Source organism: Bipolaris zeicola (genome assembly GCF_000523435.1).
Source record: "Bipolaris zeicola 26-R-13 unplaced genomic scaffold scaffold_19, whole genome shotgun sequence".
Classification (NCBI taxonomy): domain Eukaryota; kingdom Fungi; phylum Ascomycota; class Dothideomycetes; order Pleosporales; family Pleosporaceae; genus Bipolaris; species Bipolaris zeicola.
This window is the reverse complement of record NW_006912068.1, coordinates 202,212-225,843: the sequence shown is the minus strand read 5'-3', so window position 1 is coordinate 225,843 and position 23,632 is coordinate 202,212. Positions and strand designations below refer to the sequence as shown.

General features: G+C 51.8%; 7 protein-coding genes across 7 annotated transcripts; 3 read left to right on the top strand and 4 right to left on the bottom strand.

Annotated features, from left to right (window-relative positions):
* Positions 1-1,144: 1,144 nt before the first annotated feature.
* Positions 1,145-2,151, top strand: COCCADRAFT_23412 (uncharacterized protein; the record flags this gene model as incomplete). Its single annotated transcript, XM_007710548.1, has 2 exons — positions 1,145-1,411; positions 1,477-2,151. The coding sequence occupies 2 exons, from the start codon at positions 1,145-1,147 to the stop codon at positions 2,149-2,151; spliced, it is 942 nt and encodes a 313-aa protein (XP_007708738.1).
* Positions 2,152-2,747: 596 nt separating this feature from the next.
* COCCADRAFT_23411 (uncharacterized protein) lies at positions 2,748-3,969 on the top strand (the record flags this gene model as incomplete). Its single annotated transcript, XM_007710547.1, has 2 exons — positions 2,748-2,832; positions 2,939-3,969. 2 exons carry the CDS (start codon positions 2,748-2,750, stop codon positions 3,967-3,969), a joined length of 1,116 nt encoding a protein of 371 aa, XP_007708737.1.
* Positions 3,970-4,375: 406 nt separating this feature from the next.
* COCCADRAFT_23410 (uncharacterized protein) lies at positions 4,376-5,137 on the bottom strand (the record flags this gene model as incomplete). The annotated part of the gene is made up of 3 exons (XM_007710546.1): positions 4,376-4,888; positions 4,956-5,039; positions 5,102-5,137. 3 exons carry the CDS (start codon positions 5,135-5,137, stop codon positions 4,376-4,378), a joined length of 633 nt encoding a protein of 210 aa, XP_007708736.1.
* Positions 5,138-7,089: 1,952 nt separating this feature from the next.
* COCCADRAFT_23409 (uncharacterized protein) lies at positions 7,090-9,509 on the bottom strand (the record flags this gene model as incomplete). The annotated part of the gene is made up of 7 exons (XM_007710545.1): positions 7,090-7,396; positions 7,479-8,326; positions 8,383-8,436; positions 8,495-8,718; positions 8,774-9,216; positions 9,311-9,421; positions 9,478-9,509. 7 exons carry the CDS (start codon positions 9,507-9,509, stop codon positions 7,090-7,092), a joined length of 2,019 nt encoding a protein of 672 aa, XP_007708735.1.
* A 2,058-nt stretch (positions 9,510-11,567) lies between these two features.
* COCCADRAFT_2106 (uncharacterized protein) lies at positions 11,568-12,740 on the bottom strand (the record flags this gene model as incomplete). Its single annotated transcript, XM_007710530.1, has 3 exons — positions 11,568-11,880; positions 11,939-12,487; positions 12,541-12,740. 3 exons carry the CDS (start codon positions 12,738-12,740, stop codon positions 11,568-11,570), a joined length of 1,062 nt encoding a protein of 353 aa, XP_007708720.1.
* An 849-nt stretch (positions 12,741-13,589) lies between these two features.
* On the bottom strand, positions 13,590-15,233 carry COCCADRAFT_2105 (uncharacterized protein; the record flags this gene model as incomplete). Its single annotated transcript, XM_007710529.1, has 4 exons — positions 13,590-13,673; positions 13,728-14,317; positions 14,370-14,859; positions 14,919-15,233. The coding sequence occupies 4 exons, from the start codon at positions 15,231-15,233 to the stop codon at positions 13,590-13,592; spliced, it is 1,479 nt and encodes a 492-aa protein (XP_007708719.1).
* Positions 15,234-17,415: 2,182 nt separating this feature from the next.
* On the top strand, positions 17,416-20,354 carry COCCADRAFT_2104 (uncharacterized protein; the record flags this gene model as incomplete). Its single annotated transcript, XM_007710528.1, has 2 exons — positions 17,416-20,190; positions 20,253-20,354. The coding sequence occupies 2 exons, from the start codon at positions 17,416-17,418 to the stop codon at positions 20,352-20,354; spliced, it is 2,877 nt and encodes a 958-aa protein (XP_007708718.1).
* Between the last annotated feature and the right edge of the window lie 3,278 nt (positions 20,355-23,632).

Below are 23,632 nucleotides of genomic sequence, written 5' to 3'. Positions count from 1 at the left end.
ACCCTGTTTCCAAATGCACTAGTATCTTGCAGTAGGATCTCAAAAACCTGATAATCCCGCTAGAAACACCGTTAAACCGCCGTCGCCGCCCGGGGTATGGCTGACACTTGGGCAATGCCTACAGGCAGGCTCACCAGCAACCTGCCGTCCTGGGTTGAGTTGGGGATTTGCATGGCAAACACGTGGAAACGGTGGAGATGGCGTGCTTTTGGAGGCGTAATGGAGGGGGCGTGTATCCAGGCACCTCTTGAGGGGATCCGGTATGCAGACACAACACGTATACCTCTATTACACCGTGCTTAGCCTTTACTAGCTAAACACTATTATTGGCTTGGACTGCGCGGCAGTAGGTATGCTAGCTGGCCTGCACACACCGGACATGAGAGCGTTTTCAGCAACGCCTTTTCTTGTAGCGTACCAGGTATGTCAACAAGGCTATCGCGCTTCATTCTTGACAACTCGTCATGCCGAAATTATCGCCGGCCCCGACACTTCCGACTCCAACGTTTTTGACTCCCGTCTGCGTGGTCCTGGACGAGAACCTGTTCTTCCACCCCGGCTATCGGCTCTGGCTCGGTCTATATTCGACCCGGCTTTCCTCAACACCGCACTGCAGTCTTGTCAACGCAGTTTTGCCCAACGGATACCCAAAGCATTAACCCCCCAGGCCTGTTGTTGTTGCTGATGCATGCAATCTTCCCCGCACATGTCCAACCCCTCGGTCATGCAAGATTGTCCGGGTTGATCCGCCCACAACCGAAGCATTGCGTCTTCCGCATCATGGAGCCCTCCTCACAGACATGTCAAAAATGCTTTCAAATCAAAAATTCAACATTACCGGCATTGAATCCGTGATACTGGAATGAGTAAGGCACAAAAGTACCTCCACCCGCTCTCCACCGAACTGCAACCTTCAGAAGCGCATCACTCGTCCACGCGCCAAGCAGCAGCAATGTGATTGGTCGGATATACACGCGTTCCCCACTAGTGACATCGTCGACATGCGTCAATCCCGAGCATTCATCAACAACTGCCAGGTACCCTTCAATCATTCTCGCAGCCTCTTCCTTTCACCCTGAGAGCTCTTCCTCGACCATTTCATCGTGCACGCGTCGTCTCTCGTTGTTCCCGTGTCGCTACCATCATGCGTTCCTCGTTCGCTCTTACCGCCAGTCTGGCGGCGCTTTGCAGCGCGGCACCCTATGGACCGCAGACTCCGCTCAAGAATATCTTGGAAAATACCGACAAGAGTGAGAAGTACAAATACCCTACCGATTTCACAAGAAACATTCTGCCCAAGCCCTTCCACAGCCACAATGACTACTGGCGCGATGTTCCATTCTACTCCGGATTGAGTGTCGGCGCCATCTCGACCGAGGCTGATGTCTGGCTTATCAACGGTACGCTATATGTAAGTTTTGTGCTACTCTGTGCGGTATCTTCTTTCGATTGAGCACCCAGACTAATAGCCTAAAGGTTGGTCATGAGCCTGCTGCTCTCAGCGACAAGCGCACTCTTGAGTCGCTCTATATCAACCCAATTCTTGACACTCTGCATCGCCAGAACCCAAGCACGCCTTTTGTCCAGCCAGGCGAGCAGAATGGTGTGTTTGACACGTCTAGTGGCCAGACATTGTACTTCTTCATCGACTTGAAGACTTCTGCCGACGTGACCTGGCCAGCCGTTCTTAAGGCCTTGGAACCTCTACGAAGTGGAGACTGGCTCACCACCTACGACGGCAAGACACTTCGCAGGAACCCCGTCACAGTCGTTGGAACTGGAAACACTCAGCTTTCGGATGTTCTTGCAGCATCCCCTCGCGATGTGTTTTTCGATGCACCACTTGCAAACCTCCAGGATGCAAAGTACAAGGATTTGACTGAGAACGAATCACCAATTGCGTCTACCAACTTTGCAGCATCGTTTGGCGATGTGCGCAAGCGCGAAATGAACGAGACGCAGCTGGAGACTTTGAGGAGCCAACTCGATGTGGCTCATGGAAAGGGCATCAAGGCCAGGTACTGGAACCAGCCTAATTACCCCGTTGGTACGAGAAATGCTGTCTGGAGGACTCTTTGGGATGAGGGCGTTGATTTGTTGAACGTTGATGATCTGGAGGGTGCAGCTGTATTCTGGGAGGGTGACAACTAAATAACGCCCATGTGTCTTTTGAAGCCGTGTATGCGGGCCCAAAAAAAGTAAACGTAATTCGCCGACAAAGTATGTAATCGATATGAAGACCATGTAATGAATTATCATGCCAATAATGCCGTTGTTTGCCCGCGTGAACATGTCTCGCTTAGGTGTGCGGCTCTTCCGGTTCCTGCAGAAGCTCATCCCTGCAAACCCCAGATTACGTACTCGCCCGAGATTTTCCCAATGCCAGTCATCCAGACGGACCAAACTGTGCTTCTAGACTTCATCTCGTGCTCTCTTTCATCATCAATTCATTGTTAGGCCAACATCGCCAACCGTCTACCTGGGACATCTCAAAACCTATAGGCTTACCTGACTGGGTGTTGCAGCCACTTTGACGCGCTATAGTCGCTTTTTCTGAAGCTTGCGCGATATTTGCGCCACAAGCTTTGTACACAGGCAAAAGGCCGCACGGGGATCTTTACGCGACTTCTTACCGAATTTGTGTTACCGAGACAGTACACGACTTAACCATTTGGCTCAGGAAGAGCTTGTTGAGTTGTTGAGAACTGAAAAGAGCTTGGAATCAGCTGGCATACGTCATAGCAAACATGTTTCCTCCAACTCAAGGGTTGCGCCTGGACATTGATGCCATTAGTCAGATTTTTGGATCAATCAGCATTGCTTGTTGGATAGGTACGTACTATTGTTCTTTTGTGTCGCAGGAACCCTGTGTATCCAGACGTGCATCACGTCGCCGTTGTACACACATTTGATGAACCTCGGCTAATGCGTGTGACAGTCGTCTTTTCGCCGCAAATCATTGAAAACTGGAAGAGGAGCTCTGCAGAAGGACTATCAGTCGTATTCATCGTAATATGGCTTCTCGGCGACTTCTTCAACATCATAGGAGCCGTGTTGCAAGGGGTGTTGCCCACCATGATTATCCTGGCTGTGTACTACACACTCGCAGATATTGTCTTGCTCCTCCAGTGTTTCTGGTACAAGGGCTTCACGCTGCGCGACGACTTTAAGAAGCCCACGTCTGATTCTGATGAAGATAGCATAACCAGCGAGCAGTCTCCGCTCCTTGGAGAGCGTAGACCGCACTCAAACGGATCTCCTTATAACAACCAACACGGCAATGGTATCGAGGTCCAGCGGCCCAGGATCTCAGACTATGAAAGACGCGGATCAGGAAATTCGCAGAGCTCATTCCGCGAACGCTATCTTTCCATCGACGGCACTCATCTCTCGCCCGTCACTCCGCTCCTCGACGACCCCACGTCCGGCCGCAGCACCAGCGCCATTGCAACCAGCCCCCCACCCCAACAATCCAACCTCCAAATGATCATCTTTAACGCAGGAACCATAATCCTCGTCTGCGCCGCCGGCGTTTTCGGTTGGTACCTCAGCGCACGCAACTCAACCGTCCCCAGAGACTCCGATCCCCCAGCCGACTCAACCCTGCACTTTAACCTCTGGGGCCAAATCTCCGGCTACGTGTGTGCTGCGCTGTATCTTGGTTCTCGCGTGCCTCAGCTCCTGCTCAACTACCGCCGCAAGTCCACCGAAGGGATTAGCATGCTCTTCTTCCTCTTTGCTTGCCTTGGAAACCTCACTTATGTCCTTAGCATTCTGGTGTACAAGCCAAAGTGCGGAGGTGGCGTCTGTCATGACGGTGAGGGCCGTGCAGAGTATGGAAAGTATATCGCGGTGAATATGAGTTGGTTGCTAGGAAGTTTCGGGACGCTGTTGCTTGATGCGGGTGTTTTTGTGCAGTATTTCATGTATAGGACTGATGATGAGGAGAGTAGTGATGAGGAGTATTAACATTTTGGGCATCTTGTGGTGGGAGATTTTTTTTTCATATTTCAAAAAAAAGGTGTTAGGTTTGTTCATGGCCATGTACGAGATTTGGATGCGTATGTAAATGAAAGAATTTGTATGGTATGTGTAGTATTGGGAAGAGAGAAAAAGTTCGCAATTCATGTTTTAAAAAAAATCTGACTTGAAATTTGCTAGGCACCAAGCTAAAGAAAGGAGGAGTTACTTGATATTAAATTCTGATATCTCTGTAAGATATAATACTATTTCGCTCAATCCGTGGCAAACTCAATCTAACCAAGTCCCAACACAACCATTATGTACACTCACTACCCCAACCAACCAAAAAAAACCCTCCCCACTCAATAACGCTCAAAAAAAGAGGCCGAAAAAGTCGCTACCATCCCATCATTCACTCCTCCCCAACAGTCCCATACCCCTTCTCCTCACCCCCCAACCCCTTCCTCTTCCCCTTCCCCTTCCCTCCCTCCCTCATCCTCCTCACCTCCTCCTCCACCCCCTCCTCAACCTCTTTCTTCAGCCCCTTGTAAAACCCCAACTTAAACAGCGCCTCATACCACACAAACAGGGGCGCTAAAAACAGGGCTTGGACCAGATTATCCAGCAGCGCGGGTTTCCTGCCCTCATATTTGCCGTGGCCCACAAACTGTAGGATCCAGCTGACGATGTGCACGGCGGCGGCGATGGAGTTGACTTTTGTTTTGGAAAAGCGCGTTGTGAGGTAGTTTGAGGCGGAGGCGAGGGAGAGGACGAGCGGGGTTATGGTGGCTCCGGCGAGGTTGGGGGAGAGGAGGAGATACAGGGTTGAGTAGGTTGCTGCGGCGAGGGTGCCGAGGTTGGGGGGGAGGTGGAGGCGGGTTAGGAGGGCGGGGGTGCGGATGGGGAGGGTGGGGGTGTTGGTGCCCTGTTGGTGGCTTGTTAGGTACTTTTTTTTTGTGTGTTTGTTGCAAAAGAGTTATGGGGGAACGTACGAAGAGAAAGCCTGTGCCGAGGAGGATAGGGACGCAGACCATGTGGATGGCGACGTTTGTGGGGTCGCGGTGGTATGCGCCGTACTGTTTTGCTACTTGTCAGCGCAAAGCTATTGTTTACTATCTGGACATGGGGTAGAACGTACGAAGACGAGGTTCTTTTTCAAGTCGAAAATCGCCATTTTGGGATGTATGTAATTGCCTTTTCTTTATCGCTGAAGTTTTCCAAAGGGTATGGAGAGAAAGAGTGGAAAATGTCACTGGGCGCGCAAACACGCGACAGGGCTGAGACACTTTATATATATAGTAGATGCTGAGCAGGCGTTACAATGCGGGGCACAAAGAGCGGATCCGGGGGGGGGGCGCCCAGAAAGCCAAGGTAAGTTAAATAATGTGCAAATCAGTCAAGCTGAAAGTGAGACAAGAGGGTGTGCAGGATCTAGCTCCTTCTATATACGCCTCCCCTGGGCTGCATGTAACGGCTGCATGGCCTCAGTTACCGGTCACCCCATCGCAAGTACTGCCAAACACGGGGGTTGCTTGCGGCAGCCGAATGAGCGTTGACATGCGCGGGGCGAGGCGGATGTGGGGGAAACGGTTGTGATTGGATGGCGGTGCAAGTGCCGAGGTATTAACTCAATTGGGTGTTGTTATCGTAGTCTTACCACCGTTTGATGTGTGGTCGCGCTTGTGTCTGCCGTTGCTGCATGTGAGATTGACAGGTATTAGAAGAGTTAGTGGAATGATCTAGTAATGTGGTGGTCTTTTTGCGGAGCCATTATGACACAAGGTGGGGGCTTGGCTGTGCGGGTAGTCTGGGGATATCTGTTGTTGACTATCGCCGTGGAATCCACGGTTGATTGAATTGCCATACACATCTGAAAGTCACGTGATATACAAGCTAATGTTCCCTAATTGCTATTGTACGGAACTAATTTTTTTTTACAATTAATTTCCATCTCCTGTATGTGTAACTGAAATGATTTAGACTGATTTCTAGCAGTTCTTATTCTCTATCTTGTTAATTCCAGACCCGATATGTAAAGTGCAAAACCGAGTATCTTCAAACGTTTATTGCACTCTTTGCCTTTGAGTGATTTTGGATGCTTTCGAATACTGGCTTCAAGTTCTCAATGAGCAACGCGCCACGACACAATAAAACTATTTTGGCCCGAAGCATAAACGTCACTCGTCATGATCATCTTTTAAAGACATGTGAAATGCAATAGCGGCAACCGTAATAGTGCTTACTACAGCGGTTCGGCGCGGATGGAACTATGCAGAGTAGGTCCTTTTCTTTGATTTACATATCCACTAATCCAGGGTAGACACTTCAATGCAAGGACATTGTAATACTTGCATATGCCTATTTCGAAAAAGCATATGTTGAAAAGGTCACACGAATGAGACATATACATATACATCCCACCAAAATATCACACTATTGCACTTATCTAGTCCCACAGAATTCCGAACAGTCCTATGAAAGCTCTCACGCAGTTCTACTACATCATCGTAGCAGACAAAACTGCTTACCTTTTATTGCTTACCTGTACACAGAAGCACATATCAGATGAAACAAGGACATCAAAAGCCGTAAAATCATGCTGGATATCTCCACGACGACGATGTTACTTATGACCGTACCAACCACATGCAGCAATCTTACCCGTCCAACCACGTAGAACTCATGCCACCAACCCTGTCACATCCCAGCCGCTTACCATGTAATCACCGCTTAAACTAACATCATCACCCATCCTCTCCAAACGCCGTAAATTTGCGTATCGAAGAACTCACATGTGTGTACTTGCCAGTCAACCTTTTATATCGCTATCTGCAACCTTGAATCTCCAATTCAATAAACCGTAAGAACCGGCGGTATTATTAAGGAAAGTAAGCACGCTACCAGCAGCTAGCCAGCAGCCATGTAGAAAGGGTATAGAGCCTAAATGAAGAAGAAAAAAGAACGACATGTGTACCCCCCGTTGGTACCCTATTACTTTCCTACCGCAATCCATGCAATTGAAGCAATCAAATGCGGACATCCTGGTACCCGACCTCCCACCTCTTTTCTAACCCCCCAATCACCCTGAAAAATCTCTCTCTCACACACACATACACACACACACATCTAAACCTGCTTCTCGCCCCTCGGCGCCGGCTGCACATACGCCCCCGGCTTCACCAATCCCTTCTTCCTCAGCACATACGTATTCCACGCCCAGCCAATCTGTGCCGTAACACTAATCGGCGGTTTCTGATCTGCAAAGCGATAGAGCTGAGGCTTAGCGAGTCCCTTTTTGCGCAGAATGTACGTTTTGAACCACCAGGACAGATTCTCGCCGGCTTGGTACTTCATGTGTTTGCGCGTGGGGACGCCGAAGATGTAGTCAAGTTCTTCAAGGGTGCGTTGTTTGGTTTCGGGGAGCCAGAGGAAGCTGATTTTTGCGTTAGCAAAAAAATGTAAATCTCATAGCTAGCTGCGTGAATTCAAAAAACGGAAGGGGGGGGGAGACTCACATCATAGTCAGAGCGACAATGTTCATACCGGAGTAAAATCCAAACACACCCTGCGGTCTCATAACTTTGAGCATGCGCGGGAGCGTAAGAGACAGAATGCTTGCCCAGAAATTATTCGTTGCAACGGCCCATGACATGCCGACTTCACGGTGGGACAAGGGGAAGACCTCTGCCGAGTACGTAAACGGCACGGGACCCATTCCCGGGCTATAGAACGCACCAAACAGGTAGACGAAAAACGCAATGAGGCCAAGATGTGCAGTGTTGTCTTTGGGAATGTAATAGCACATTCCCGCAGCAAGCAGCGACCAGAACATGTTAGGGAAGGTGGCCAGGAGCAACCCGCGGCGCCCAAACGTGTCGATTGTCCAGACGGCGGGCCAAGCGAAAAGGAAGTTTACCAATCCGAACCCAAATGAGGCGATAAGAGCTTCTTTATTCGAAGCACCACCTTCAGCGAAGATTGTTGAGCTGTAGAAGGCGATGATATTTATACCGCACATCTGTTGCGAGATCATAATTATACCTGAAGCTTGCGTTGCACGGCGTACACGTGGGATAGTAAAGAGTTCGATAAAGCGGGTGAAGAAGTTGGACTTGGGGTTGATGCCAGCCTCGCGGATCAGAACTTCTTCTTGCTCAAGCAGGCAGTGCGTGTAATAGAGGTCGCGGGCGGCCTGCAGCGGCGAGTTGCGGAGACGCAGGAAAGATTTGTAGGCTTGGGCGTATTTGCGCTTTTTCATGAGCCAGCGGGGGCTCTCTGGGACAAAATAGATGCCAAGGACGAGTGGCACTGCGGGGATGAAAGCGGAGCCGAATTGGAGACGCCAGGATATGGACCCTGTGTTCTGGAATCAATGTCAGTAAAAGGTACGTATTGAGTAAATATCAGATGGCACCTTACCATGACAACAAGATTAGCAACGGTGCCAAGAAAGATGCCAAAAGCTGTCCAGATCTGGTTTGATATCGTTAGCCAGGCATGACTTCACTCCTCATTTTTGGTTTCAACACACCTGCCAAGACATCACGAGACCGCCTCGAACACTGGCTGGGACGTTCTCGGCTGAGAAGACAGGAACAGTGACTTCCTTCAGACCCATACCGACACCGAGGAGCACACGACACACGGCGAGCTGTCCCCACGTCTGGCTGAGTCCCATTCCAAACGGAGCCAAGAGCGAGAAGACGGCAGCAATGAAAATGGTACCACGGCGACCGCAGAGATCATTGACCGGATCTGTCATGTATGTCAGCCTCCCAAAAAAAAGTTCAACTTTACAAGTAATACTCACCAGAAATCCACGCACAAAACACCGCAATAGCAATATAAGGACACGCATTCACAAACCCAATAATCCACCCATTCTTCTCACAATTCCCCGCAGCCTCACACTCAGGCCCCGAATCCGGAATCCCCAGCGCCTGCCCAAACGTCAAATTCGCGCCATTCGAGCCCGTCTGGTCCCACCCTTGGATAGCCGCCGCAATAGAATTCAAGATGATGGTGAAATACAAGACGCGTGGCAGCTTGAAGCGGTGCGTTAGTTCTTCGCGGAGAAAGGTGCGGTCCGTGTCATCGAGGTCTTCGAGTTCTTCGAAGAGGGCGGGGGATTGGGCGACGAGGGCGCCTTTGATGAGGAGGGGTTCTACGTCTTCGAGGTTGTGCTCTACGGCGAAGGTGTGGACGTTGGAGAGGAGTTGGGAGCGCGGGATGTCGACGAGGGGGTTGCGGACTCTGCAGGAGTTGAGTTAGTTGGTGGGGAAAAAGGAAGGTGTGGAGGTAGAAGGGAATGTTTGATGTGTAGTTGGGGTTGTTGTTAATAACTTACTCGCCCTCTATGTTGGCTGTTAGCCGCGCAAGGCTCTCACGGCGCTTTGCTTCATCGTCGAAGATGGAGGCTTTGCGCTCAGTGGTTTCCTTGTGCTCGTCAACAATAGGCCTACAAGATGTGTTAGCATACTCAAGTAGTGTAAGAGATAGATCAAATATACTTACTCGATCTTGGTCTCTTTCTCTGGTTCCGCCATGGTGAACCAGTTGAATGTGGAAATAGTTGAACTTGAAAGTACAGTATTCAGTCCAAGTTTTCTGGGGCCGCGCTTGCTTAATGAAGGGCGTGCAATTGACAAGGGACTGTGAGTATTCTGAGCAATGACCACCTTTATGCCGTTTATAAGTCGGGGTTGTCACGAGGTACCCTCCTCCGCGTAGTCGTCTTTGTCAAGGAGCTGCGTTTTCCCCACTTTGCTCCATTGCGCGTTGCCTATCGTCACATTGTTCATGCTCGCTTTGGATCGCATCACGCGGTACAATCCTACTTAATTGGCCAATCGTGTGGTGGGTGGACAGCCAAGGCTGCACCACTTGCATTCATTCCTGGGGGCATCCAACGTCGGTGGCTTGAGAGTGTAAGGTGGAGTATGCGCCTTGGCGCTCACTTTTTCTTTCTTGGGGCTGCCTTGGCTACTGGCTTTTTCGTCTTGTTGTCCGCAGCTAAGATGGAGTTGCGAAACTACCCCCATGTCCGGATAATCTGACCTGGTTCCGCATCGAATTGTTGAGATCGAGAGCAAAAGTCATGTCACTTTGACGAGTATGCTACACTTTGGCATTTCCAAGTGGTCAGTGCGAGCGTTGCAACAAGATTGCACAACAAACTAACTTTCCAAATTAGAATAAATAATAAAACAGCCTCGAAAATGATTTCAGAAATGAATATAATACCCAGAAAGACCTAGATTACAAGTGTCTTGGCCTTGCTCAGCGTCGATCTTGGAAGCCTCAGGGGATCGGGCCATGGCAAGATTATAGCACGGCAGCCAAGCACGGGAGAGCGTGAGCACAGTGCAACCTCAAGTCAAACTTGCATGCAGTTGTTCACAACTTCCAAGACGTTAGAACAGCCAGCCCAACCATCAGCTTACTCACCCACTCCAATGGACAGGCAGAGATAGAGATAAGAGCGCCTCGGACGGTAAGTATATTTCGGCGCAGGAAGATATTCAATTACATACGACAAGGACGTCTCAATACACCGCAGACGACCCAGGATACCTAGTCATATACATCAGTGCACCGCACCCTCAAGGTAACCAAGAGTCTTCTTCTTACTCATAAGCGTCTGATCAAGAAGCCAAAGACCGGTCAGACAAGAAGAAAGGGTTGCAACCGTGCCATGTACTTCCCCGCATTTTTTGGCTTGGCCTCTCGTACTTGGGGTCTTGTCAACCCTTCAATGGGCTTGATTTGCAGCAAGGGTCCACCAACAGCTTTTTGGGCATTCAATGACAGGCCGAGAACCCTTCGCCTCGCATGCACGCGCGCCCTTTGTGCGATATGCCCTTTTTTCTTTTCTTTTTGGTAATGGAATGCGTAGATAGGGATCAGTAACCTGTTACAAATGTCAACTGGAAGCGAGCAGCTCCCTGCATGGCACCCGCTCTGGACTTATAAATGGTGTTTCAAACCGAGTTTATTGATTACATGAGCTTCAGGAGCGACGTCATGTGATGTCTATTTTCTTAGCGCGGCTGAAAAGGGTGAATGCTCTCATGTCTCATGTATGTACATGTAGTATCCCATAGTGCGCTTAGCATTCGGCAACCCCGAGCTGTCCTCTTGTACCTGCCGTATCGATCACCAATCTAAGCAGCTTGCATCATCGTTAATCGGTCCTTCACTGGGGATATTGGTCTTAGTGCCGCGGATGCAACGACTTCCAAGAACTGTTCTAGCGCCGCCGTTTGATGTTCCAAAAAAGACTTTGCTGAGAAACCACTAGGCTCCAGACTGCGTCTCTTGATGCCTTGTACACTATCACTCTGCAAAACCCTGAGCACCTTTGCAACGCATGATGAGCAGCAAAGGCATAGCCTCGTGGGTTTCCCGCCTGGCCACCATTTCTCTAATGTTGCTTGCTTTCTTGGTGGGTTATAGCCTTGCGCAAAATTCTGAGCTTTGGCAATTTGCCCCACTGCATCCTCAGTTTTAGTACACTTGCTCACGTGAGCACGTATTGACTGCTGTTCAGATTGCGCTCCAGTTGTACAATCTTGTTAGAATTGTCACCACAGTCCTTGTGTTTCCTAGTATCCAGAGCCATGCATCGCCGTTTCTCTCCCCTTGTTCCTCTCTGAGGCATCTCCCATGGTATCCGCAGATCCGGCAAAGGCTTGTTGGATCGGTGGGCGGGGCTTAGCTGCAATGTCCAGCTCAGCAAACTTTGGTCGTACTTGGAAAATGTTGACACGTGCGGCGTTGAAGACTTGCTCAGAAGGCGGAATAGCAACGGCGAGATTGGTGTTTTCTGTTAGACGGGTGATGAAGAACATGAAGCGGCCAGTTTTGATTTGCATTTCGGCAAAGTTTGCGCTTCCAGCGGGGATGTTGGTGTGTTTCCTGCAGTCAAATAAGTAAGGTTTCAAGGGCCAACTTTGGAAGAAGATTAGTCACATACGCCATGCTCTGCTTGTGTGTCTTGAGTATACTTGAGATGCGTTCGAACCGGTCGGTAAACGGGTTGGACTCTTCGGTCTGCCTAGTGACATGGGCTACCGTGAGACAAGTTGTCCGCTCGTACAAGATCAGTTCTCTTGCGTCAATGACCTCGGCAAGCTGTTCTAGCAGAGCCTCGATGGTACCGGCGTTTGGGATCAAGTAGTAGATTATCTTAGTCCAAGCTTTATACAAGCTCTGGTCCCAAATGCTCGTTGCAAAGAACTCGACTGTGTCTTTGAAGCCCTCGCTAGCCTCCCGAATGTACTCTGCGCGCTCGTCGAACATGGCCTGTCGCAGTCGTGCTTGCACGAGATCCATCTTGTGTATGAGACAGAAGACCTTTGCGCTGGGACTGCATTCGTGGAGGGCGCGGATAATGTTTGAGTAGGAAACGACATCGGCCGCAAACTCGCGCGATTCGATATCAAAGACGAAGATGAGGACAGCAACGGAGCCAAAGACATGATTCCTCGACTGGTTGAGGTAGTTCTCGACGAAGCCGTCTTGACTGTGATGCGTCAGCATGTGCCAGCCTCAGACGCTAGGCGGGGGTGGGCATACCCTCCACAGTCCCAAAGATTGAGCATGAGGTTGCCCATAAACTTGATATTACTATGCTCGACATCGATGGTCGCGCCCAGTCTGCGCACGTCTTTGGCAACGTAGTTGCTGAAGACGATACTTCTCATCGACGACTTGCCAGCTCCACTCTTGCCCATAAGCAGCACTTTGCGCTGCTTCTGGCGCTTGATCGAGTTCATCATGAGCGTGCGTAGGCGGGAATCCGAATCGTTGACGGCGATGCAGAGGCTGTGGAATGTTTCCGCTGTGTGTTGAGGATGACGTATCGTAAACAGATCATGGGAGGGCGTGGAGCTTGGACGCGCACCTCGTGCAAGCTGCACTTACCCTATGCTTGGCAGTGGGGCACATTCCGCTCTCCGCAATCTTCAGCACGTACGCACACGTGGAGACTTATTAGATAGCATCCTTGTATGTGCTATTACCAGCCTTGAAACATCAGTGGCCGGAGCGGCTGCACAGCACTCAATGCTGTGTATACAACCATGTCTGTGTGCAGACACACAAACCACCCGTGGAAGCACGGTCTGCACGTCACGCACCCCGTGTTCATGATTGCGAAATTCAACATGGCTTGCAGATTAAGAGTAATCTTATCAATCGTACAATCGCAAAAGCTACTGGCTGTAATTCAATCGGCTCTACTCCTCAGCTAATTGTCAAATTTTTTTGTGTTTGGTCCTCCCAAAAAGCTTCTCAGTAAATGGCGAAATATTACAAGAAAAAAGGGACCAGGCAACCCGGAGCACTGAAGGGTCGAAGAAGAATAAGAAGAGGAAAATAACAAAAAAATGTACACGTAGCCGATGTGACGAAGCAAAACATATCAACAGAAAGCCGAGCCACCAAATGCGACCGTCGAGATCGTGTATCATAAAGTCCCATGCATTTGGGCCAGAATTAGAAGGTCCTTATTGCGGCGCGGGTGGGAAGCAACACCCTCTAGATCGGGAGCGTGTGTCCGCTGCACGCAGTCGATATCAAAAATGAAGCGAAAGAAAGGCGGAACGGTTGAAGAAAGGGGTATCTTAGAAAACAGTGCCGTCCGAGAGGATCATGATCGGCGGTTCTTTAGTGTTGGGCCGCGACACTTCGGCAATTTCGCGACCTCCCTGTGTTGCGAGTCAGCAGAGCTCCGATTAGTTTGGCGTCCCGCGCAAACTTACCTTCCAACTTCCCGCTTCCAGCATCTGGGCCAGGGTCAATTTGTCTGGCCCGCTCAAACGTAGCAGCTTGTTCACCTCGGCTAAAAGCTCGTCAAGAAGGCCAACGGTTGCCGCGCGCCACTCCACAATCACGTCGTCGTCGGCCGTGAACATGGGAACCACTTCCATGCTGGGCTGACCCTTTTGCTGAGCATTCTCCTGGTATTGCGCCAGGCCGCGCTCTTGGTCTTCGGGCTTTAGTGTCAAGAGGCCAACGTCGATGAAGAGACCTCCGTTTCGGTATTCTGGCAGTCCAGTCAGGAGTTCAGCGCCGGCAAAGTGCACGTGGAGTAGCCTGGTCATGGGTACCATGAGTGAATAGGCGAGCCACTGAGTGAGTTTGTGGAATGGGACAATGTTTTCCCATGGGTGGGTCGGATGCGATGGCATGACGGAACAGGGCCATGCGTCGCCCATGGGTACGCCGTCGATTTGGGTCCTCGATGCTGGCCAGATGGGAGTGAGGCTGTCCATGAGCGTGTTCCAAAGCGTGGGCAGAGGGATAATGGGGACAGAAGATGCTTGTGTCGTGGGATGTGAGAGAAGATAGTCTAGCAATGTTAGTGCCAGTCCTGTCATATTATGTCACGCGCGTGCGCATACCAAGCATGTTTCCTGGGCGAGCCTCGAGACCAAAGACTTCTGAGTTCTGCAGGGCCTCTCCGAGGCGAAGAAGCAAAGTAGTGCGGCCTTCGAGACCATCAATTGGGTTGGAAGCAGTCACCTGAAGGCCACGGGCCACGGTCGCAACGTCGAGCTTCTTCAGGCCAGCACTGTCGACTTGGAAAGGCTCTTTGGGGTCGCTACTGAATGTGCCGGCCTTGAACATTTCCAGACTGGCGACGGCGAGACCCTCGCTGCGGCGGTAGAGTTTGCCAGACTCTTTGCTCTTGTACTGCCATTTTGTTCCAGCGCCAGCATCGAGCAGGACAGAAACAAGAAACAGGTCAAGCAGGCGGCGCGTTCGCTCTTGGTTGTCGACAGTCGAGGGCCACGAGGCCATGAGTTGGTCAATTCGCGGGCGGCCACCAACGTCAAAGTGCTGCCATCTGCCATGCGGGGGGATGGATGCGTAGTCGGGAGCATAGTCGCGCTGAAGGCGAGTTAGAGCAGCGTGGCGGGGCGGGCGTGCTTGGACAAGATCGCTCTCACCTTGATAATGGAGACTACAAAGCTGGCGACATCTCCAAACTTGCTCATGTCGACAGTGAAGTGCTTGAGCTGGTTCTTTTTTGCCTTTTCCAGGACCAGGCGGGAGCGTTCGCGGACTGCATAGATGCTGCGCAGGTAGCCGGCCGGGTCGAGAGATGGATCGGGGGCCTTTGGCAGCGGGACGTCTGGAAAGCTGGTCGGGCGGGAGCCGTTTGGAGTGGGACCAGGGGAGCGCAGAGAGCCATTGGAACTGTTTGGCTGACTGCCGCCGGGAGAAACCTGGGGCTTTGAGCCCTTGCGATTGAATAGACGCATGGTGGCTCACGACGACGAGGGACGAGGAGCGCGGGCGGTTGGAGGGCTGGGGAGGTTTGCTGGGAGGGTAGGAAGGTTGCTAGAGCTGGTCGAGGATGCTCGAGAGACGGCGATCGGCGCGCTTGTTGGCTGGGCGGGACCGGGAGATCCCTGGACGAAGAAACCGGAAGCGACTGCAGCGGTGGAGCTTGGAATGCAAGGGGATCCTCACGTGGGTCGAGGTAGTCGTGGTGGCGGCGGCGGTAGGCCTAGAGTGCGATGTCGTAGTCGAGCAGTGGTGCAGCCAGTATGTGCGGCTCTGGGGGAGGGGGAGGAAGGGAGGGGGGGTGGTTGCAGGGAGAATGGCCCAGCAGGACGGCAGACAGGCGGAGGTGAGGACAGCAGGCGGACGCGTCGCCTCCTGGTGGAAGAATGAGGTAAGTAAGTATGCAATGTATGTGGTGCCGCAAGCATAGGCGCAGGCGCAGGCGCTGCCGTCGGGCAGCTTGGTGCTAGAGGCAGCCCCCTGGCTGGTCGCGCGGGTCGAATGAACGGCACACTGGCTCTGCGCTAGCGGGACAGCAATAAAGGCTCGAGGCCTCGCTGGACCAGAGGCGCGCCAGGAACCGCGTGCAAGTCTTCCGAACGGTGGCTTTCTTTTCCTGTGGACACGCCCGTCGAGGGTGAAACGACGAGCAACTGGGGCGCTGCAGGGTCTCGGCTCCATGGCTGCATGTGAACATGGGCATACTCGTTTGTGCCTGGCCCATGTACCGTTCGCTCCAGGGTGGGCGTTGAGTGCCGCCGAGTGGTAAAGCCGTGTGTTCGCACTGAGAGCCCGGCCCCGCCCTTTTTGGCTTAGCGCGCCTGTGCCACTGCTCAGCATCCCATCACCTACATACAACCCCGTCGGGGAGACGCGGGCGGCACGACTCTGATACCGTGGCCGCGGGTTCGCGGGTCGGCAAATCCGCCAGCGTAGCATCAGCGACTGGCGACTGTCTGTCCACTCTGCCCTCTGCCCTCTGCTCTGCCCTCCCTGCACAGCCGCCAGTGACCCGTTTGCCTGCCTACCTGCCTACCTGCCTACTTCCTGCCGCCGCTCCTCGTAGTCGTCAGTCTAAGATACGACGGCTTCGTGTGCACAGCCAGCAGCCAGACGGGCCCAATCTGCCCATGACCACACACTGCCCGGGCAGCCTTCCAAGGCCTCCCTCCTTCTCCTCCTGCTCCTTCTTTTCCTGTTCCTGTCATGTTGCTCCTTCCATGCCTGGGTGTCTCGCGGCTGCGGATGCTGGCCCGCCACTGAGTAATGGTCAATTTGCAGCTTTCGGCCCGAGGCAGCTTGTCCTCCTGTCCCTCCGAGCCGAATTAGGTACATACTTACCTCTCTCTCTGCCGGCACACCTGTACCGGCTCCAGGACGTGCTCCAGTCTCCATCTCCGCGGTCGCGGTTCGTTGCAAGCTGACACTGACCAAATCTTAACCCAACAGCCGCGGCACCAAGAGCTGCAAGGCCTTTGTTTACCACTCTGTTTACCACTCCATCTATCTAATTACATGGTATTTTTACTCCGTGTCAACAGACCTAGACGCGTCGCCGCACAAACCTACACGTCTCAATGTAGTATCTACACTACTCTACTTACGTATGCGCTGCTCGTCCCCATGCAGTTGCAAGGCCCCTGGTTGGAGTAACCCCAACTGTGCCACCATGTAACTATGTTCCTGGCGTCGGTCAGTCAGTTCTCTTTAGACGCCCGCCTCGGCTTTTTCCTGCCCTGCCATGCCTTCTTACCCAATCCGGCATCATGCGCTCTCTAGCAGGTGAGCCGCGTACATGTCCATCTGCGAACTGACAGAGGTGCTTTTTTTACTTCATGCACACCCGCCAAGGGCAACTTTTGCCGGTCACACTTGTTCCGTGGCTGCCTCCAAATTAAACGCTCAGGCACCTTAGAGCCAAGCTGTGGCTCAACGGACAGTAGTTTTCACTGTTTTTGCCGTGACATGTCGACCCTACCGTAGACCCTGCATGCCATCACGTGACTCGGCGGTACCTGTGGCGCAACCCAAACAAGCGCGCCCGACCATCTGCAATACAGCCACCTTTGACGACGTGTGATGTACCCAACCCGCAATCATGACATGAAGCTTCCCCGGCACATTCCCTAAGACACCTTCACTAGCAACACAACCACAATGGACGATTTGGCTGGCCTGGACTGGTCCCAGCCCGCCAAAAAGCCAGCTACAAACTCCCCCGCAGCCCTCCCACCCTTCCGCCAGAGCCCCACGCCCCAGCTCTCCGGCCGATCTACTCCCCTCTCTACACTCTCCGCCCAACCCTCCGGCCTAGGTGCAAGCCTCGGCGCTAGCCAGCCTTTCAAGGCGCCCTCGAAACCAGCGACCCCAGCCAACGATAGCTTTGCGAGTCTCGTGTCCTCAAGCAAACCAAAGGACGCAACCAGCAACCTCTCGTTGCAAGAGCGACAGAGGCAGATACAGGAGGAAAAGGCAAGGCTCGAGACAGAAAAGCGGAAGCAATGGGATAGTGCATTTGGCACCGCCGACGCCCAGCAGTGGAATACCTTGGGAAGCGGGAAGAGCACACCAGAGCCTGCCGCCATTGCTGCTCCTCGAGTCTCAAACAACCCATTTACGAATTCGCGTCTGTCACAGACTATCAACAAGCCATTTGCAGGCCTGGACACGAGCGTGAGACGTCCCGAGGTATCCTCTCATGACGAAGCCGACCTACTAGCAGCCTTCAATTCGGCCGCTCCCGTAGACCGCTCAAGCCACTTTCCCGTTCCTTCACAGGACAGCGGTCGCAGCACGCCTGCACACGGCGCAAATGTCTCCCGAGGCCAGACACCGCTACCACAGCCCTCCTCCAGGAACAATGCGCTCATGGACGACGACGACGATATGTTTGGGCTCAAGCAAATGGCGCAAAAGTCGACTTCACCTGCACCTCCCCCTCCAACAAACGATGCGGATGACGACATATTAGGCCTGCTGGGTAAGCCTGTCTCGGAGTTTCAGCAGAAAGAGGAGCCTAGGTCAATGCTCAATCAAGCGCCTCCGGAGACTAGCCAACGTTCTTCTCCAGGCCCTCAGAATGCGCACGATAAGGCTGTTGCTGAGCTGGTTGATATGGGGTTTCCGGCTGAAAAGTCTGCTATCGCATTGGCCACCACTGAGTCTGGCTTGGACGTCCAAGCTGCGGTAGGCTGGTTGCTCAACCAGGCACATGCAGAGGCAAAGCAGAAGACACAGAGCCGCGACCGATCGCGACATGAAAACGAGGATTTTGAAGACCGCCCGAGGCGAGCAAATAGCAGGCCCAACGCACGAGAGTCGTCAAGAGAACCTCGCGCAGGTGGATCTCGGCCTGCTTGGATGCAAGACGACGGGGCACGGAGTCGATCTGCCTCGCGTAGGCAAGACGGACACGGCCAGGAAAAGGACATGACACAAATGGCTTCGGAAATCGGCAACAATCTGTTCAAGTCTGCAAATTCTCTCTGGAAGACGGGTCGGAAGCAAGTACAGAAGGCCATGGCTGACTTCCAACAAGATGGTGATCCCAACATGCCAAAGTGGATGCGGGACGCCCAAGCAGCCGAAGCCAATACTCGCTCAGGGAGACAGCAGTCCAACATGCAAACTGCTACAGATGAGGCAATGATGTTGGAAGCTGGTGGTCGACCCTCTAAATCTTCTCGGACGAGCGAGATGCGCCAAGAGGCTGAGCCGTTGCCAGTTCGACAAAGGAGAGAGCAGGAAGTTAGTCGAAGCGGCCACCCTGATCGCATGTTATCTCAATCACCTTCTCAACGGCAGCAACCTTCGGCATTAGACAAGCGACCAGCCAACAGGTTGACTCGTCAAGAGGTGGAAGAACAAGGACCTCAGGCATATGTTAGCCCAGCACGTCGGAAAAAGGCCACACCTCAGCCAGAACCGCAAGTAGACCTCTTCTCACCGGAACCCACAGCACCAAAGCAACCCTCACGACAACCCGTATCGCCTCAGTCCAAGAATCCTTTCCTTCAAGCAAACCCGAATCCAACAAAGCCAAGTCCAGCACGCACACCAACTCCACCCAGGCCCAAAGCACCTCCGCGGCAGATTCCGCCGGTGTCATCTTCTGCTCTCAGCTCATCTTCAGCTGACCGGCAAAAGGGGTCAGAAGCGTTCAAGCGTGGAGACTACTCAGCTGCTCATGCCGCCTATTCTTCCGCGCTCAGTCCTCTTCCCCAATCTCATCCCGTAACTATAGTAGTGCTTTGCAACCGTGCAATTACCAACATCAAGGTCGGTGATCCAAAAGCAGCGATTGCAGATGCAGACGCTGCCCTGGCAATCATTGGAGTGTCAAAAGGCGAGGGCGAAAAGATTGCTACAGGTGGCGTAGAAGGAGAAAAAGATATGAAGGAATTCTATGGCAAAGCACTCATGCGCAAGGCAGAAGCTCTTGAGAGCATGGAGAAATGGTCAGATGCGCATACCGTATGGAAAGAAGCCGTTCAAAGCGGTGTAGGCGGCGCCGTCGCAATCTCAGGCCGTAACCGCTGTGAAAAGGCCGCGAGCGGTGGTAGCAATGCACCTGCTGCTGCAGCAAAACGCCCACCTCCAGCTCGCAAGTCAGCTGCCCCCAGATCATCTGCCATGGCCGATCTCGGTGGCGGTCCTGCAGCTGACTCGGAAGCCGTAAAGCGCATGAAAGCCGCTAATGCTGCCGCGGAACGTGCAGATGACGAAAAATTCGCTCTTACCGATCAAGTTGACGCCAAGCTCATCGCATGGAAAGGTACAAAAGCAGATAACCTACGTGCGTTATTGGGTAGTTTGGATAAAGTGCTCTGGGAGGATGCAGGATGGAAGAAGGTCAACATGGGTGATTTGGTCATGCCTAACAAGGTCAAGATTATCTACATGAAGGCTATTGCTAAGGTGCATCCTGACAAGGTATGTCTTCTTTTCGCTTCCAATCTTGAATACACATGTACAGTTGCTAATATTTTCAACAGATTTCTCAAGACGCGACTACAGAGCAGAAGATGATTAGTGCGGCGGTCTTTGCTACCCTGAATGAAGCTTGGGATAAGTTCAAGGCGGATAACAATCTGTAATTGGAGGCTGTTGTATGCAGGCTTTGTCTCTTGGTTACACGATTGGTTCCATGTAGGTGATGCTTTGGCAAAGGAGAATGAAGAACTAGAAGACTTGGCATCTTTACCTATCCATATATTTGATATCCCATCTTATTGAGTCTGTCTGATATCTTATGAGTGACTTGAAATGGTGTGTTACTGTATCATATATTTAAATGTCTTTCCTGGACATGTTCTTTTTTTTTCTACGAGAGAAATGCTATGGATAGGACTTGTACGCTTAGTATGGAAAGCATTGAATAGGCTCATATTTTCTTTCCTGGTATCAGATATCATAATAATACATAAGATGTCTGGGATGCGTGGCCCTGATATTTATGTCTCGAGTCATGTTTTTGAATGCGTTTACACGCCTGGCATGGCCACTCCTCCTTGATTCTAAAATCCCCAGGTTCACATCATTTTTAATGGAAAGAAGTCATGTTTCAGAAAGGATCATCCCACTGCTATTCCATTTCGTCATACGTATAACGTCGTACTTAAATTTGATATCCACAGTTTCATAAACATTTCCCTTACTATTGGATACAAAAAACACACCCTTCCCACTCTTCATTCTACAAAATGCTCGTTGTTAAAAGTATGTAAACTAAGCTACGTCATACATGGTTCCATCATGCCACCATCCAACCCCTTAGCTTACTTGTTACTACCCCATCTAATTCATTTCACCAAACCCAACACACATCAAAACCACATATCCCTACCACCCCCTCATTCCACAGCCAACCAAACCCCCCCAAGCCCCCTCCCCTTTTAGGCCAAAAATCTACCTCCGGAGAAAGCATACTCACAAACGCCAATAGGCCCCCAGGTGGCAAACCCACAACCCCCTAGCGCTCCACTCCCCCGGCATAACTCCCCGACGAGTCGGTATCTCCGATTGCATCGGTAACTCCGATAGCATCGGTAACTCCGATAGTCCAAACCGGAGAAAGGGGGGAAAAGAAGGAGAAGGAGAAGGAGGAGGGAGAGAGAGGGAGGGAAGCTATACTTGATTCAGTATTTTGTGCGATACCTTAATCAGCCCAGCTCCAGCCCAGCTCAGTCCAGTCAGCCAGCAGGGGTTGCAGGAGACGGTAAAGCGGGAAAGCAGTGAGAAAAGGGAAGAAAGCCTTGGCTGGGAAGAAAGTAAGAAGCTTCCCGCGGGGTTTCCCACGGGATTCCCGCGGGTTTGCTACATGTACATGGACGGGTAGAATAGAATCATCCCATAGAGAGTACTGCCTGTCTACCCAGCTACTTACCATACAAAAAAAACAGCCCTAAATCCCATTCCCTACCTTTCCCATACACAAAAAAGTCTACAATGCCGTAATCATAAAAACCTGTAGCGCACGGCAACTTCCCTTTTTCCCCTAGATTCAATAGTGCATCCGTCAGCACAGAAACATTCTTCAGCGTGAAGGTTAGAATTTTCTACATAGTACATACAATACATACACTACTACTACTCATTCCTCCCTTCCCCGCAAACTCCTCACAGTAGTAGGGCCCGCCTATCAACCCATTAACCCACAAGCCCGCCCTAACCCCCCTCCCTCCCTCACCAAGCATACAAAACCTCGCAAAACTCAATCGACCCTCTCTCCTCCTCTCCCGCAAGTCTAAGCTCCCCTTAGCGGCCGACCACTCAAAGGTGCCCCCCCCCACCCCCGCCGGCTCCGGGTGCACGCGCATCCGCCCTTCTTTTCCCTTTTTTCTTCCCACACCCTCACCCTCCCCTTCAGCCTCCAAGCCCTTCTCGGGGGAGGCGCGGGGCGGGCGTCCCGTGGGAAAAAGGCCCCTAGAGAAAAAAAGCAACATGAGAAGAGAGAGAAAGAAAAAAGCAAGCGAGTTAAGAGAAAAAGTAAAAAAGGGTAAAGTGCGCTTGATTAGGACTGGTCCGGTGGAAGTTTAGCCTCATTCCCTTGTCCTTCTCTTTTTTTTGTTGTTGTTCTTTGCACTAGTTTTGATTGTTTCTTTGCGGGGGGGGGGGGGATTTAGAGTTTTTGGACGCTAATGGATTTGCTACTTGTTTTGTGGAAGGAAGGAGGGTGGTGGTTAGTGGGATGTTCCGTGTGTTACTGTTAGTGTGCATTCTGTATGGGTTGTTGGAAAGGTTTGGGTGGCCTTGTTTGCCCTGTTTTTTCATGTGGTGTGGTTAGCGTTTGGGAATGTTGGGGGTTGGGCGTCTGGATAGGTACGGGGAATACGCGGGGGGGGGGGGGGTTCTGCATGGCTGGAGTGGAAAGGAGAGAGAAGATGGGTTGGTGGTGGATTTGGGGGGTGGTTACCCCCTTTGATTCTTCATTTGGGAAGCAAAAAGGTTTGATATGGACATGGATGATGCGGACTTTTGCTTTTTTTCCTCTCTTCCTTCCTCTTCCTCTCTCTTTGGCTTGGTTAGTGATGGCCGTCTACGATCAAGTACGTATTGTGGTTATGGTTGCATCGAAGGTTTACCGAGCCGGCACATTCGCCCAGTACCACTGGCGCTTATCCTTTTCCCCCCTCCCCAAGATCTCGGGACCTACGTACTCGGGAGCAAAGAAGGTGTCAGCAAAGCATGTTCTCAGTGATTTTCGCTTGCTCAGGCTTTTCTTCTCGCCTTCACTCATGGGTAAACCAATCTTTTTGCTCAGGGGCTTTGCTTTCAACACGAACTTGACTCACCTTCCCTCCTCAGGCCTATCAAAGCAAGGTAGACTTGTCGTTAAGTTTGGATCAATAACTGTGGTCGATGACGGGGTACCACTGATCATGCCCGAGCGTCGGGTTTCTGTGGAGCCTTTATGCCGAAACGCGTGTACTGGGATTACCATACATGGTCTTCAAACGTTCTGGCTCCGACCCCGTCAAACTATTTCGTCGGCTCAGTCCGGGCAAGTCAGAAGACTCGGACACACTCCAGACGGTATTGGAGTGGTGTACTATCGGAAACTTGCCCTTGACCCCCTATCTTCAGCCTCTATCATGATCTACCCCTAAGCGAATGAGCGCAGGCCGGATGGCAATGCGCGCTCATCACAGGTCAAAACCCGGTACTTTCCTCGCTTAGTCCAGGGATCATCCGGTAGACATGATGATGGCCGAAGCCACACGTCGGCGCAATGCACGAGCTGAGCACCGAACCGGTACACCTACTTGCACATGTGTGCATGTCGTCATAATCGTCTACTCGCTTGATTCAGACACATTTAGCTCTCTCTCGTATTCAACAGGCGTCCAGTCGATGTTGACGAATCTCGCATGCG